The 17706-nt window shown below is 45.2% G+C and overlaps 1 protein-coding gene across 1 annotated transcript in view; it reads left to right on the top strand.

Annotated features, from left to right (window-relative positions):
* The first annotated feature begins 11710 nt into the window (after positions 1-11710).
* The window catches only part of SH3D19 (SH3 domain containing 19), a 141195-nt gene continuing 135199 nt past the window's right edge, over positions 11711-17706 (top strand). Inside the window, exon 1 of the mRNA XM_040418538.1 lies at positions 11711-12224. Within this exon, the coding sequence (XP_040274472.1) occupies positions 12131-12224 (94 nt within the window). The 5' untranslated portion in view covers positions 11711-12130. The remainder of the gene's footprint in view (positions 12225-17706) is intronic.

Here is a 17706-nt window from a genome sequence, read left to right as displayed (position 1 = left end):
ACAGAGCTGTGAGAACGTCTCAAAGCTCTGGTAGTGACAGCCAGAATGTATGATATAGCCAGTGAATGGCGGCTCTGATGTTACCAAAGACTATATAACCTCTGAAACATACCAAAGAGCCAAATCATAGCAGAATGGGCCAGTTAGACTGCACTACTGAACTTGTCATCACCTCTGATGTGTCTTAGTAAATGCTTGCATTCCCCATGAAGGTTTTTTCTCATAACTGTGTTGGGCCGTTCCTCTGTTACTCCTACTAAATATTTATGCACAAATTGACAATTGGGTGTTTCCATTTCCCTTGTTCCTGCACAGTCTGGCACTGTCAGCAATGATTGGACAGCATCCCACTGTACAGGGACACCACCACCCCCAATTGGTTATCACCGAGTTATTAATTCATTTATACATTTCTAGGAGGATTAACAGAACAAGCCGCGGTGCACCAGAAGTAGTATAGCTCTGTACACTATGTAGGAGATTTAACAAGATTGGTGCTTTCTGCGCTGGTCTTGATATCTCCTGCGCTGCTCGAAGATGATCATGTGCCAAACCAATGATGAGGTGCAGGTCTCCTCATATATTAGGTGCACCCTACAGCATTCCGTGCACCTAAACAGAAATCAATGGCAGTCCTGAGGTTCTATACATTTCTGGCTTCATTTGTGCCAGAAAACTGTCAAAAATAAAGATAAATTTGTGGAGGTGGCTGACCCTGTCCTTCCCACCACTGCTATGCCCCTTTTGAAAAACTGCCAAGGGTAGTGTAAAAAAGGCATGTGTGACTGCTGTCGAATGTAAACATTTTAAGGCCACTTTTCTGGTGCAGCGCCATACACTGTGTAGTGGCCAGGAAATGTACTGCAAGCACAGTTAGCTAACTCTTAGGGCTCGTCCATGTTCTGACCAGTTTTTAAACAGACCGCACACAGACTTCTGGATATAGCACAGAATTTTCTGTGCATTTCACTTCGTTCATTGCAAGGATTGAAATCCACAGTGAAGATCCACAGAATAAATTTAGAAGTTGAAAATTTAAAAAAGTGCTGGCCCCAGGTGGTCAGGCTTATGGAAACAGATGAGCAGGTTGGCACTGTGACCCTATTCATTTCTATGACTGCCCTGTGATACTTGTGCGGGAAACATGTCGCTTCTAAAATGGCCGTGTGGCCGTACTCTAAGGACGGGAACCTGGGCCTGCGCTTAGTACCATCTTTCCATTGGAACAGAGAGATTGGGAAACCCCTTTAAAACACTGAACAACATTGCCAATTTACTGCATGCTAATCAGTGGCACTAGTATTCCTCCCCTACACTGTGTCCTCTACAGGGGGGATTATTTAGGAGTCTCCATATGTCCTGAGGTACTTTCCCACATACTGCCCCTCTATATCAGCACTGGCATCCCTCCCCTACACTGTGCCCTCTACAGAGGGATTATTTAGGAGTCTCCATATGTCCTGAGGTACTTTCCCACATACTGCCCCTCTATATCAGCACTGGCACCCCTCCCCTACACTGTGCCCTATACAGAGGGGATTATTTAGGAGTCTCCATATGTCCTGAGGTACTTTCCCACATACTGCCCCTCTATACATCAGCACTGGCACCCCTCCCCTACACTGTGCCCTCTACAGGGGGGATTATTTAGGAGTCTCCATATGTCCTGAGGTACTTTCCCACATACTGCCCCTCTATACATTAGGACTGGCATCCCTCCCCTACACTGTGCCCTCTACAGGGGGGATTATTTAGGAGTCTCCATATGTCCTGAGGTACTTTCCCACATACTGCCCCTCTATATCAGCACTGGCACCCCTCCTCTACACCGTGCCCTCTACAGGGGGGATTATTTAGGAGTCTCCATATGTTCTGAGGTACTTTCCCACATACTGCCCCTCTATATGAGCACTGGTATTTCTCCCTTACACTATCCTACAGGGGTGATTATTTAGGAGCCCCATATATGTGTCCTGAGGTATTATCTCACATACTGCCCCTCTATATCAGGACTGGTATTCCTCCCTTAAACTATACACTCTACAGGGGTGATTATTTAAGAGCCCCCACATACAGTGGATATAAAAAGTCTACACACCCCTGTTAACATCTCAGGTTTCTGTGATGTAAAAAAATGAGACAAAGATAAATCATTTCAGAACTTTTTGTCACCTTTAATGTGACCTATAAACTGTACAACTCAATTGAAAAACAAACTGAAATCTTTTAGGTGGAGGGAAAAAAAAACCTAAAATAATGTGGTTGCTGGGGATGTAGCTGTGTTCAGAATGAAGCATGGTGGTGGCAGCATCATGCCAAGGGGCTGTTTTTCTTCAGCTGGAACTGGGGCCTTAGTTAGGCTAGAGGGAATTATAAACAGTTCCAAATACCAGTTAATATTGGCACAAAACCTTCAGGCTTCTGATAGAAAGCTGAACATGAGGAGGAACTTCATCTTTCAGCATGACAACGACCCAAAGCATACATCCAAATCAACCAAGGAATGGCTTCACCAGAAGAAGATTAAAGTTTTGGAATGGCCCAGCCAGAGCACAGACCTGAATCTGATTGAAAATCTGTGGGGTGATCTGAAGAGGGCTGTGCACAGGAGATGCCCTCGCAATCTGACAGATTTGGAGTGTTTTTGCAAAGAAGAGTGGGCAAATCTTGCCAAGTCAAAATGTGCCATGCTGATAGACTCATACCCAAAAAGACTGAGTGCTGTAATAAAGTCAAAAGATGCTTCAACAAAGTATTAGTTTAAGGGTGTGCACACTTATGCAACCTCCACCTAAAAGATTTCAATTTGTTTTTCAATTGAGTTGTACAGTTTATAGGTCACATTAAAGGTGGAAAAAGTTCTGAAATGATTTATCTTTGTCTCATTTTTTTACATTACAGAAACCTGACATTTTAACAGGGGCGTGCAGACTTTTTATATCCACTGTATATGTGTCCTGAGGTATTATCTCACATTCTGCCCTCTATATGAGCACTGGCATCCCTCCCTTACACTATACACTCTACAGGGGTGAGATATTAGGAGCCCCCCCCCCATATATGTGTCCTGAGGTACTTTCCTACATACTGCCCCTCTATATGAGCACTGGTATTTCTCCCTTACACTATTCTACAGGGGTGATTATTTAGGAGCCCCCATATATGTCTTCTGAGGTATTATCTCACATACTGCCCCTCTATACATCAGGACTGACATCCCTCACCTACACTATTCTACAGGGGTGATTATTTAGGAGCCCCCATATGTGTCCTGAGGTATTATCTCACATACTGCCCCTCTATACATCAGCACTGAAATCCCTCCTCTACACTATACACTCTACAGGGGTGATTATTTAGGAGCCCCCATATATGTCCTGAGGTATTTTCCCACATACTGCCCCTCTATACATTAGGACTGACATCCCTCACCTACACTATACACTCTACAGGGGTGATATATTAGGAGCCCCCATATATGTCCTGAGGTATTTTCCCACATACTGCCCCTCTATACATCAGCACTGACATCCCTCCTCTACACTCTACAGGGGTGATATATTAGGAGCCCCCATATATGTCCTGAGGTATTTTCCCACATACTGCCCCTCTATACATTAGGACTGACATCCCTTCTCTACACTCTTCTACAGGGGTGAGATATTAGGAGCCCCCATATATGTCCTGAGGTATTTTCCCACATACTGCCCCTCTATACATCAGCACTGACATCCCTCCTCTACAGGGGTGATTATTTAGGAGCCCCCATATATGTCTTCTGAGGTATTATCTCACATACTGCCCCGCTATACATCAGCACTGGTATTTCTCCTCTACACTCTTCTACAGGGGTGATTATTTAGGAGCCCCCATATACAGTGGGGGAAATAATTATTTGACCCCTCACTGATTTTGTAAGTTTGTCCAATGACAAAGAAATGAAAAGTCTCAGAACAGTATCATTTCAATGGTAGGTTTATTGTAACAGTGGCAGATAGCACATCAAAAGGAAAATCGAAAAAATAACTTGAAATAAAAGATAGCAACTGATTTGCATTTCATTGAGTGAAATAAGTATTTGAACCCTCTAACAAAAAAAGACTTAATACTTGGTGGAAAAACCCTTGTTTGCAAGCACAGAGGTCAAACGTTTCTTGTAATTGATGACCAAGTTTGCGCACATTTTAGGAGGAATGTTGGTCCACTCCTCTTTGCAGATCATCTCTAAATCCCTAAGGTTTCGAGGCTGTCTCTGTGCAACTCTGAGCTTGAGCTCCCTCCATAGGTTTTCGATTGGATTAAGGTCCGGAGACTGACTAGGCCACTCCATGACCTTAATGTGCTTCTTCTTGAGCCACTCCTTTGTTGCCTTTGCTGTATGTTTTGGGTCATTGTCGTGCTGGAACACCCATCCACGACCCATTTTCAGTTTCCTGGCAGAGGGAAGGAGGTTGTCGCTCAGGATTTCACGATACATGGCTCCGTCCATTTTCCCGTTTATGCGAATAAGTTGTTCTGTGCCCTTAGCAGAAAAACACCCCCAAAGCAAAATGTTTCCACCCCCATGCTTGACGGTGGGGACGGTGTTTTGGGGGTCATAGGCAGCATTTTTCTTCCTCCAAACACAGCGAGTTGAGTTAATGCCAAAGAGCTCTATTTTGGTCTCATCAGACCAGAGCACCTTCTCCCAGTCACTCTCTGAATCATTCAGGTGTTCATTGGCAAACTTTAGACGGGCCTGCACATGTGCCTTCCTGAGCAGGGGGACCTTGCGAGCCCTGCAGGATTTTAATCCATTGCGGTGTAATGTGTTTCCAATGGTTTTCTTGGTGACTGTGGTCCCTGCTAATTTGAGGTCATTAACTTTGCAAAAAAGTTTGCTTCTCACCGAGCAAGCACTCTTTGGGGTAGATGAGGGAGAGGGTGACAGAGAGGAGGCTGAGGAAAGTGAGGTAGCTAGCTGGGTAACATTTAGAAAGCGGGGTAGAGGGAAGAGTGCCAGGGAGGCTAGCCCTGATCTGACACACCCCAACAAGTTTGCACGTTTGGCAGATGAGGGGGATGTCAGTCCAGGGACGGCACTGCCGCAGCCGGACACTTCCTCTGCCAGTCAGGGGAATGTCAGCTCCGGTAAGCAGGGGACCAGGAGAGCAGGGCAGGCCAGACAGGTGCTGGTAGTGGGAGACTCAATTATTAGGGGAACAGATAGGGAAATCTGTCACAAAGACCGTGATCGCCGAACAGTGTGCTGTCTTCCTGGCGCTAGAGTTCGACATATCGCGGATCGGGTTGACAGATTACTGGGAGGGGCTGGAGAAGATCCAGCGGTCATGGTCCATATCGGAACCAATGACAAAGTTAGGGGTAGGTGGAGAGTCCTTAAAAATGATTTCAGGGATTTAGGGCAAAAGCTTAGGGCAAGGACCTCAAAGGTAGTATTTTCCGAAATACTACCGGTACCACGGGCCACACAAGAAAGGCAGCGGGAGATTAGGGAAATTAACAAGTGGCTCAAGAACTGGTGTAGGATGGAGGGGTTTGGGTTCCTGGAGAACTGGGCCGACTTCGCTGTCGGCTACAGCCTCTATCGTAGGGACGGGCTGCACCTCAATGGGGAAGGAGCAGCTGTGTTGGGGAAGAAGATGGCTAGAAGGTTGGAGGAGTGTTTAAACTAGGGACTGGGGGGGAGGGTAATTACACTATAGAAGGGGAAGATAGTGCAGATAGAGACCGGGGGCAAGGTAGTGGGACTGGGGGAGAAATGGAAGGAGGGACAAGAACAGTTCAGAAGGAAAGGTGTAGGGTAAAAAATATACATAAACCTCTCATATGTATGTATACTAATGCCAGAAGTCTGACTAATAAAACTGGTGAACTGGAATTAGTGATGTGTGAGGAGGACTATGACATAGTGGGAATAACTGAGACATGGCTGGATGATAGCTATGACTGGGCAGTTAATGTACAAGGTTACAGTCTGTTCAGAAAGGATCGTCAAAACCGGAGAGGTGGAGGGGTCTGCCTTTATGTAAAATCTTGTCTAAAGCCCACACTCCGTGAAGATATAAGTGAGGGACATGAACATGTGGAGTCACTGTGGGTAGAGATACATGGAGCTAAAAACAACAATAAATTACTAATAGGAGTCTACTATAAACCACCTAATATACCAGAGTCCACAGAAAATCTACTACTAAACGAGATAGACAAGGCGGCAAATCATAATGAGGTGGTTATTATGGGGGACTTCAACTACCCAGATATAGACTGGGAAACTGAAACTTGTATATCTCATAAAGGAAACAGATTCTTGGCAATAACCAAAGACCATTATCTCTCCCAACTGGTTCAGGACCCGACTAGAGGGACGGCCATACTGGACTTAATATTAACCAATAGACCTGACAGAACAACAGACGTGCAGGTTGGGGGACACCTGGGAAATAGTGACCATAAAGTAATAACCTTCCAATTATCATTCAAAAGAGCGTTTCTACAGGGAGAAACAAAAATACCAAACTTCAAAAAAGCTAAATTTAGCCAACTAAGAGAGGCCATAGGCCTAACTAACTGGGACAAAGTCCTCAAAAATAAAAATACAGCCAAAAAATGGGATATCTTTAAAAACATCCTAAAATCTCATTGTGAGAGGTACATACCGTATGGGAATAAAAGGTTAAGGAACAAAAAGAAACCAATGTGGATAAACAGAACTGTAAAGAAAGCAATAAATGACAAAAAGAAAGCATATAAAACCCTAAAACAGGAGGGTAGCACGGAAGCACTGAAAAACTATAAGGAAAAAAACAGAACATGTAAAAAACAAATAAAAGCGGCCAAACTAGAGACCGAGAGATTAATTGCCAAACAGAGTAAAACTAACCCTAAAATGTTCTTCAATTATATAAATGTTAAAAAGTATAAATCTGAAGGTGTCGGCCCTTTAAAGAGTAATGAGGGGGGAGTCGCAGAGAGCGACGAGGAGAAAGCAAAGCTGTTAAATATTTTTTTCTCCAATGTATTCACTGAGGAAAATAAACTGTCAGATGAAATGCTGAATGCTGAAATAAATTCGCCATTAAAAGTGTCCTGTCTGACCCAGGAAGAAGTACAACAGCGACTTAAAAAAATCAAAATAGACAAATCGCCAGGACCGGATGGCATACACCCCCGTATCCTAAGGGAATTAAGTAATGTCATAGCCAGACCCTTATTTCTGATATTTGCGGACTCTGTACTAACAGGGAATGTCCCACAGGATTGGCGCATGGCAAATGTGGTGCCAATATTCAAAAAGGGTCCAAAAACAGAGCCTGGAAACTATAGGCCGGTAAGTTTAACATCTGTTGTGGGTAAACTGTTTGAAGGTTTTCTGAGAGATGCTATGTTAGAGCATCTTATGGGAAATAAGCAAATAACGCCATATCAGCATGGCTTCGTGAGGGATCGGTCATGTCAAACTAATTTAATCAGTTTCTATGAGGAGGTAAGTACTAGACTTGACAGCGGCAAATCAATGGATGTCGTGTATCTGGACTTCTCCAAAGCATTTGACACTGTACCTCATAAAAGGTTAGTATATAAAATGAGAATGCTCGGACTCGGAGAAAACGTCTGTAAGTGGGTAAGTAACTGGCTCAATGATAGAAAACAGAGGGTGGTTATTAACGGTACATACTCAGATTGGGTCACTGTCACTAGTGGAGTACCTCAGGGGTCAGTATTGGGCCCTATTCTCTTCAATATATTTATTAATGATCTTGTAGAAGGCTTGCATAGTAAAATATCAATTTTCGCAGATGACACTAAACTGTGTAAAGTAATTAACACTGAAGAGGACAGTATACTACTACAGAGGGATCTGGATAGATTGGAGGCTTGGGCAGATAAGTGGCAGATGAGGTTTAACACTGAGAAATGTAAAGTTATGCACATGGGAAGGAATAATGCAAGTCACCCGTACATACTAAATGGTAAAACACTCGGTAACACTGACATGGAAAAGGATCTAGGAATTTTAATAAACAGCAAACTAAGCTGCAAAAAACAGTGTCAGGCAGCGGCTGCCAAGGCCAATAAGATAATGGGTTGCATCAAAAGGGGCATAGATGCCCGTGATGAGAACATATTCCTACTACTTTACAAATCACTGGTCAGACCACACATGGAGTACTGTGTACAGTTCTGGGCTCCTGTAAACAAGGCAGACAAAGCAGAGCTGGAGAGGGTCCAGAGGAGGGCAACTAAAGTAATAACTGGAATGGGGCAACTACAGTACCCTGAAAGATTATCAAAATTAGGGTTATTCACGTTAGAAAAAAGACGACTGAGGGGAGATCTAATTACTATGTATAAATATATCAGGGGGCAGTACAGAGATCTATCCCATCATCTATTTATCCCCAGGACTGTGACTGTGACGAGGGGACATCCTCTGCGTTTGGAGGAAAGAAGGTTTGTACACAAACATAGAAAAGGGTTCTTTACGGTAAGAGCAGTGAGACTATGGAACTCTCTGCCTGAGGAGGTGGTGATGGTGAGTACAATAAAGGAATTCAAGAGGGGCCTGGATGTATTTCTGGAGTGTAATAATATTACAGGCTATAGCTACTAGAGAGGGGTCGTTGATCCAGGGAGTTATTCTGATTGCCTGATTGGAGTCGGGAAGGAATTTTTTATTCCCCTAAAGTGAGGAAAATTGGCTTCTACCTCACAGGGTTTTTTTTTGCCTTCCTCTGGATCAACTTGTAGGATGACAGGCCGAACTGGATGGACAAATGTCTTTTTTCGGCCTTATGTACTATGTTACTATGTTACTAACTAACTCCTCCCGTGTAGTTCTAGGATGCTTTTTCACCTTTCTCAGAACCATTGACACCCCACGAGGTGAGATCTTGCGTGGAGCCCCAGAGCGAGGTCGATTGATGGTCATTTTGTGCTCCTTCCATTTTCGAACAATCACACCAACAGTTGTCACCTTCTCTCCAAGCTTCTTGCTAATGGTTTTGTAGCCCATTCCAGCCTTGTGCAGGTCTACAATTTTGTCTCTGACATCCTTGGACAGCTCTTTGGTCTTTCCCATGTTGGAGAGTTTGGAGTCTGCTTGATTGATTGATTCTGTGGACAGGTGTCTTTTATACAGGTGACTAGTTAAGACAGGTGTCCTTAATGAGGGTGACTAATTGAGTAGAAGTGTCTAACCACTCTGTGGGAGCCAGAACTCTTAATGGTTGGTAGGGGTTCAAATACTTATTTCACTCAATGAAATGCAAATCAGTTGCTATCTTTTATTTAAAGTTATTTTTTCGATTTTCCTTTTGATGTGCTATCTGCCACTGTTACAATAAACCTACCATTGAAATGATACTGTTCTGAGACTTTTCATTTCTTTGTCATTGGACAAACTTACAAAATCAGTGAGGGGTCAAATAATTATTTCCCCCACTGTATGTCCTGAGGTATTTTCCCACATACTGCCCCTCTATACATTAGGACTGACATCCCTCCTCTACACTATTCTACAGGGGTGAGATATTAGGAGCCCCCATATATATGTCCTGAGGTATTTTCCCACATACTGCCCCTCTATACATTAGGACTGACATTCCTCACCTACACTATTCTACAGGGCTGATTATTTAGGAGCCCCCATATATATATGTCCTGAGGTATTATCTCACATACTGCCCCTCTATACATCAGGACTGACATCCCTCCTCTACACTCTTCTACAGGGGTGAGATATTAGGAGCCCCCATATATATGTCCTGAGGTATTTTCCCACATACTGCCCCTCTATACATTAGGACTGACATCCCTCCTCTACACTATGCCCTCTACAGGGGGGATTATTTAAGAGTCTCCATATGTCCTGAGGTATTTTCCCACATACTGCCCCTCTATACATCAGGACTGACATCCCTCCTCTACACTATTCTACAGGGCTGATTATTTAGGAGCCCCCATATATGTCCTGAGGTATTTTCCCACATACTGCCCCTCTATACATTAGGACTGACATCCCTCCTCTACACTCTTCTACAGGGGTGAGATATTAGGAGCCCCCATATATGTCCTGAGGTATTTTCCCACATACTGCCCCTCTATACATCAGCACTGACATCCCTCCTCTACACTCTTCTACAGGGGTGATTATTCAGGAGCCCCCATATATGTCCTGAGGTATTTTCCCACATACTGCCCCTCTATACATTAGGACTGACATCCCTCCTCTACACTATTCTACACGGGTGAGATATTAGGAGCCCCATATATATGTCCTGAGGTATTTTCCCACATACTGCCCCTCTATACATTAGGACTGACATTCCTCACCTACACTATTCTACAAGGCTGATTATTTAGGAGCCCCCATATATATATGTCCTGAGGTATTATCTCACATACTGCCCCTCTATACATCAGGACTGACATCCCTCCTCTACACTCTTCTACAGGGGTGAGATATTAGGAGCCCCCATATATATGTCCTGAGGTATTATCTCACATACTGCCCCTCTATACATCAGGACTGACATCCCTCCTCTACAGGGGTGATTATTTAGGAGCCCCCATATGTGTCCTGAGGTATTTCCCCACATACTGCCCCTCTATACATTAGGACTGACATCCCTCCTCTACACTATTCTACAGGGGTGAGATATTAGGAGCCCCCATATGTGTCCTGAGGTATTTTCCCACATACTGCCCCTCTATACATCAGCACTGACATCCCTCCTCTACACTATTCTACAGGGGTGAGATATTAGGAGCCCCCATATATATGTCCTGAGGTATTATCTCACATACTGCCCCTCTATACATCAGGACTGACATCCCTCCTCTACAGGGGTGATTATTTAGGAGCCCCCATATGTGTCCTGAGGTATTTCCCCACATACTGCCCCTCTATACATTAGGACTGACATCCCTCCTCTACACTATTCTACAGGGGTGAGATATTAGGAGCCCCCATATGTGTCCTGAGGTATTTTCCCACATACTGCCCCTCTATACATCAGCACTGACATCCCTCCTCTACACTATTCTACAGGGGTGAGATATTAGGAGCCCCCATATGTGTCCTGAGGTATTTCCCCACATACTGCCCCTCTATACATTAGCACTGACATCCCTCCTCTACACTCTTCTATAGGGGTGAGACATTAGGAGCCCCCATATGTGTCCTGAGGTATTTTCCCACATACTGCCCCTCTATACATTAGGACTGACATCCCTCCTCTACACTATGCCCTCTACAGGGGGGATTATTTAAGAGTCTCCATATGTCCTGAGGTATTTCCCCACATACTGCCCCTCTATACATCAGGACTGACATCCCTCCTCTACACTATTCTACAGGGCTGATTATTTAGGAGCCCCCATATATGTCCTGAGGTATTTTCCCACATACTGCCCCTCTATACATCAGCACTGACATCCCTCCTCTACACTATTCTACAGGGGTGAGATATTAGGAGCCCCCATATGTGTCCTGAGGTATTTCCCCACATACTGCCCCTCTATACATCAGCACTGACATCCCTCCTCTACACTCTTCTATAGGGGTGAGACATTAGGAGCCCCACACAGCTGTCCTGGCTCCCTTTCTGAGGAGCTGTCATTGCTCTCGCTGTGCCCCTGCCGCAGGTACCTCCTCCTCCTTCCTCCCTCCCTTTCTCCCTTTTGTTTTACTATCACAGGGAGACGGGGAGAACAATTTCCTGTTGACACCGGAATATTTAGAAAGTGCAAGGAAGGAGGAGAAGGCAGGGACGGCAGCAGCATCTGTGCTGTGGAAGTTTCCCCCTGCACCGCAGCCGAGGAGTGCCCCCCTGGGAGCCCTGGCTCCTTTACATGCATGTTCACACAGGGCAAAGTTTGTGCGCAGAGGCTGGCCTGCATGTGTCATCGAGGATCAGGTGCACGGGCGACCAAGGCTGACACTGGCATCTTTGTGTCTAGTGAATGGATGGAAATGGCAGCGGGCATGCGGCTGAGCGTCGTGTAGGGAGCTGCCACACACACTGAGCACCGCTCGGCCTCATCCGAGGGAAGGCTCCTCACAGCCCTGGGGAGAAGGAATGCCATTTTCTGAGCCTCCAATGCTTTTACCCTGTGCTGTCTGCTGATGGCTGAAGCCTGGCTGGAGGAAGAGGAGGAGGAGCTGAGGGACAGTGCTGGCAACAGGAGGCACAGGAGGTCCAACCTGACCCAGGCTGCAGGTAACCATGGGCAGGGGGGTGTATGGGGGGCATGCTGGTGTAATCCTCAGGGACCTGCCCTGACTGTCCTCAGGTCAGGCACTGGGAGCATTGTCTCCTTAATGGTGATGGATGAGCCGCAGCATATGGTGGCAAATCTGTGCACTGAATATTCACTTAGATAATCTATGTGCCAGGAACAAAGCCACGATCTGTCTGTAAAGCCGGCCTTCAGGAGGCCGAGGCCTGATGAGGTAATAGCCTTCATTGTAGATTGCAGCAGAGGAGGCCTCACCATTGGATAGGACACTTATTTACAGCGCCGCAGAATATGTCACCGCTATAGAAGCAGGAGGCCATAGATCAATGAAGAAGCCCAGAATCACACACTGGTGACTGTTCTATTATACCAGGGGTGCACAACCTGCCGGCGGGGGCCACATGTGGCCCTTGATACCATTCCATGTGGCCCCCAACCATCTGGTAACAAACATGTATGAGTCCTGGAAGTGTAACTAGACATTAATGGTGTATACTGTATGTACAATATGCCAGAAATACAATATTTCAGTTGCTAATGCCCCTTTAAATTTTATTTTCGGCCCTCATCATTGGTTCAGTAATGTGCCCCCCCACCAGAAAATGTAGTACACCCCTGCTTTATAGTAGACATATTGGGCAATACAATAGAATAAATCAGATTGGGTGCCTGGAAATATTACCTTCTTGTATCGTCCTCTTCTGAATTTGGGAAAGATGGGTGACAACCTCCTTGGAAGCTGTAATGGTTGTTGTTATATCAGTTGTCACTAGGGCTGGGGGGCGATATGGCCTAAAATCTGTATCGCGATATAATTTGAAGCATGTGCAATATAGCGATATATCGCCTTTATATTATTTTCTTCTGTGTGTATACAAATTACAAAACTTTTCAAGAAATTTTTAAGATGTGTATTGTGTAACAGATCTTTTTCCAAACAATGTAAAGGTGAAATGTTAGTGAAACACAAAATTGTTTAAAATAAAGTGCAAATTTTGCCAATATGGCTACAGCCGTGTGCATGAGCCCTCATACTGTAGCTCAGGTCCTATTCTCTTGAATGGCGGTAGCTGAGCTGCAGAACCCGGCAATGCCGCTACACAGTGGACAGAACCTTGCGTTTCCGGTCCCATCCACTGTATAGTTACCGGCAGCTGCCGAAAACAGCTGATCAGTGTTAGACCCCCCACTAATCTGATATTGATGCCCTATTCTGAGGACAGGCCATCATTATCTAAGTACCAGAAAACCACTTTCATCTTGTTTTCATAAATGTTATTATCTAGATATAGAGGACTATAGAATTATGCAGTTCCCGCATACTTTTGGCTGGTTTTCAAGATCTCTGCTAGAACATTCATTATTTACTTCTGCTGGGTAACCATGGTCATGTTATGGTCACACAGGTACATGCCTTCTTACATTAGCATTAGGATTTATGCACACGATCGCGTGCCGCCAGGGAATCATGGCCCGCGTGTTTGCCACATCTCCTGGACCGAACTCAGTGCATCATGTGAGTACAGTACAATAGACCCACGGTCAGATAGGAATTCATAGAAAAAATGACTATGATGCAGCAAGTTCATGTCCGAGAGGTTGCCGTCAACCTGAGAGATGTGGGTGGCACACAGTGATGCGCATGAGTCCTTAAAGGGGTTCTGCAGTTTGTATAAACTGATGATCTATCCTCTGGATAGATCATCAGCATCTGACCGGCGGTGGTCCGACACCCGGGACCCCTGCCGATCAGCTGTTTGAGAAGGCAGCGGCGCTCCAGCAGCGCCGCGGCCTTCTCACTGTTTACCGCTGGCCCAGTGATGTCACGACTAGTATCAACTGGCCTGGGCGGGGCTAAGCTCCGTTCACTTGAAAGCAATGGGAGGCAGTTTTAGCGCATATTGTACCCGCTTTTGGGGACTGAATCCGCTCTGAAGTCTGTGCCCAAAATCCTCTGTGTGAACCTACCCTAACAGAGCTGTGTTTTGTCCTGCACCCATGTGTTCATCACAGGACCAGGGCAGATTTTCATCCCCTTGTACTAAATACTACATCAAGCAGAGATTTTGAGAAATTTATACAGTTGGTATATGGAAAAATTTCCATTTCCATAGACCTTTTTTTTTTTTTTTTCCTTTAAAGGTCTGGGTGTAAAAGGCACAAAAACACCCCCCCCCCCTTCCCCAAAAAAAAAAAAAATGCTTGTAAAAAACATATATTTTTACAATAAAAAAAAAAAGCCAAGAAGAAACTGTAGGTTACTTTAAAGGGAACCTGTCGCCTCCAAAAAACATCCCAAGCCGGCAGCAGTACCTGAGAGTAGCCAGCAGCGTGTTTGTAACAATCATTTTCTTCCTGAAGCTGTAAAAACGTTCCTTTATCCCCTGCCGGCGCGCTTCTCCACACATGCTTGAAGTCACGGGGCAGCAGACAAGAATGCTTTGCGGACAAGAATAGGCATTTATATTGCCGGCGCCCGTTCCGTTCCGCAAATTCCAGAAGGCAACACGGACGACTTCCGTTTTTTGCGAATCCGCGGTTTGCGGACTGCAAAAAACGGCACGGTCGTGTGCATGAGGCCTTTGGCTCACAATCGCTGATGGAAATCACTAACCAAACACTGACGTGTGAATGAGGCTTTAGTCTTACAACATTCTTTGGTAGGTCCCATTGTATGGCCTACCACGCTGGCTTTCGGCACTTCAGCTGTTGTGACACTACAATTCCCAGCATGCCCAAGTATGCATGCTGGGAGTTGTAGTTTCTCAACAGCTGGAGTACTGGAAGTTGCCTAGCCCCGGTTTACCACCTCACAACTGAACTGCTATATTACTAGACAGTTGCACATATCAGGAAGGGGCTTAAATTGTATCTGTGCGGTGTGGTGCTGAAGTGTTTTGGACCCAAAATAACGGAAACAAAAACCGAAATATCATCCATCTGGTTATTTTACACCTTGTACACTCAGGTCATCTCCTGTTCATGAAAGTTAGGGCTCATGCACACGACCGTTGAGGTTTTGCGTCCGTTTTTCACTGATCCGTTGTTCCGTATCTGAGGTTTCTTTTTCTCTGATTTTAAGTTCTCTTCTGTTCCGTTATTGCACAAAACATATCTGTATGGTTTCCGTACTTGATCCATTTTTTTGCGGATCGTATACAGAAACAGTAACTTATTAATCACCAAACACATGAGCAATATGGGCTGGGGATAGCATTTCTACAGTATGGATCCGAGAAAAACGGATAAAATACGGATGACATAGGGATGTGTTCCATGTGCTTTCCGTATTTTTTGCGGACCGTGATTTGCGGACAATAATAGGACATGCACTACTTTTTTGCGGAACGGCCATGCGTACAAACAGAAACGGAATGCACACGGAGTAACTTCTGTATTTGGCTGGCAGATGCTGATGAAAAATACTGCTGTGAAGAAGTGGTTATAGACACCTTTGATATGGGAAAAATCATTTTTACATTTATTAGAAGTTACCTTAAAATAGGAAGTTGTATCTGTCCTTTACGCTTTTCATTTTATGATCCACTCTAGATTTTGGCTTCCAAAACCGCATCAGGAAACCTCAACTTGTGGCCGTACCGTAAGGCCCCTTTCACACGGGCGAGTATTCCGCGCGGATGCGATACGTTGGTTGAACGCATTGCACCTGCACTGAATCCCGACCCATTCATATGGGGCTGTTCACATGAGCGGTGATTTTTCACGCATCACTTGTGCGTTGCATGAAAATCGCAGCATGCTCTATTTTGTGTGTTTTTCACGTAACGCAGGCCCCATAGAAATGAATGGGGTTGCGTGAAAATCGCAAAGCATCCGCAAGCAAGTGCGGATGCGGTGCGATTCTCACGCACGGTTGCTAGGAGACGATCGGGATGGAGACCGATCATTATTATTTTCCCTTATAACATGGTTATAAGGGAAAATAATAGCATTCTGAATACAGAATGCATAGTAAAATAGCGCTGGAGGGGTTAAAAAATAATAATAATTTAACTCACCTTAATCCACTTGATCGCGCAGCCGGCATCTCCTTCTGTCTTCTTTCTTTGCTTTGTGCAGGAACAGGACCTGTGGTGACGTCACTCCGGTCATCACATGATCTTTTACCATGGTGATGGATCATGTGATGACCGGAGTGACGTCACCACAGGTCCTGTTCCTGCACACAGCAAAGAAAGAAGACCGAAGCGATGCCGGCTGCGCGATTAAGGTTAAATTATTTTTATTTATTTTTTAACCCCTCCAGCGCTATTTTACTATGCATTCTGTATTCAGAATGCTATTATTTTCCCTTATAACCATGTTTGGGTACCAAACACCCGCGATTTTTCTCACACGAGTGCAAAACGCATTACAATATTTTGCAGTCGCGCGGAAAAATCGTTCATGTTCCCGCATCGCTGCCGAAATCCCGCGCCTGCGCCGTTCACTTCTGTATACGGCGCAGGCGCAGTGAGCTAAGGCCACTCTCCTGATGCCGGCTTCCTCACTGTGACGTAGTCGGCGCAGGCGCAGTGAGGAATCCTGCACCAGAAGCACATCATTCACTCACTGCGCCGAATACAGAAGTGAACGGCGCAGGCGCTGGATTTCGGCAGCGATGCGGCGGACCGTGTCATCAATCAAGAGGAGCAGGGCGGGCAGAACAGAGGACCTGGGCGGGATAAAGTGTGAGTAGATGGAGCCTCTAGTTGCTGATTTTATGCCCACATAGCACCTAGAGGCTCATTAGCATATTATAAAAGTGTTTTTTTTTACCAAAACGGCTGCAGGGAGAAAGGTAAAAAACCTACTGTTATGTAGTGCTGACATTAGCGCATCGCTCATGTCAGTCAGCTACATAACAGTATTTCTGGTGGTAGAAACCCTTTAATCAGAGAGGCAGCACAGAGACCTAAGGTAACCCTGGAGGAGCTGTGGAGTTCCACAGCAGAGACTGGAGTATCTGTACATAGGACGACAATAAGCCGTACGCTCCATAGAGTTGGGCTTTATGGCAGAGTGGCCAGAAGAAAGCCATAGTTTTCAGCTAAAAACAAAAAGACACGTTGTGAGTTTGTGAAAAGGCTTGTGGGAGACTCCCAAAACGTATGGAGGAAGGTCTGGTCGGATGAGACTAAAATTGAACTTTTCGGCCATCAAAGAAAACGCTATGTCTGGCGCAAACCCAACACATCACATCACCCAAAAAACACCATCCCCACAGTGAGACATGGTGGTGGCAGCATCATACTGTGGGGATGTTTTTCAGCAGCCGGGACTGGGAAACTGGTCAAAGTTGAGGGAAAGATGGATGGTGCTAAATACAGGGATATTCTTGAGCAAAACCTGTACCACTCTGTGCATGATCTGAGGCTAGGACGAAGGTTCACCTTCCAGCAGGACAATGGCCCCAAACACACTGCTAAAGCAACACTTGAGTCGTTTAAGGGGAAACATGTA

Source organism: Bufo bufo, chromosome 2 (assembly GCF_905171765.1).
Source record: "Bufo bufo chromosome 2, aBufBuf1.1, whole genome shotgun sequence".
NCBI lineage: Eukaryota > Metazoa > Chordata > Amphibia > Anura > Bufonidae > Bufo > Bufo bufo.
The sequence above is the reverse complement of the archived record's forward strand: the minus strand, read 5'-3'. Positions and strand labels throughout refer to the sequence as shown.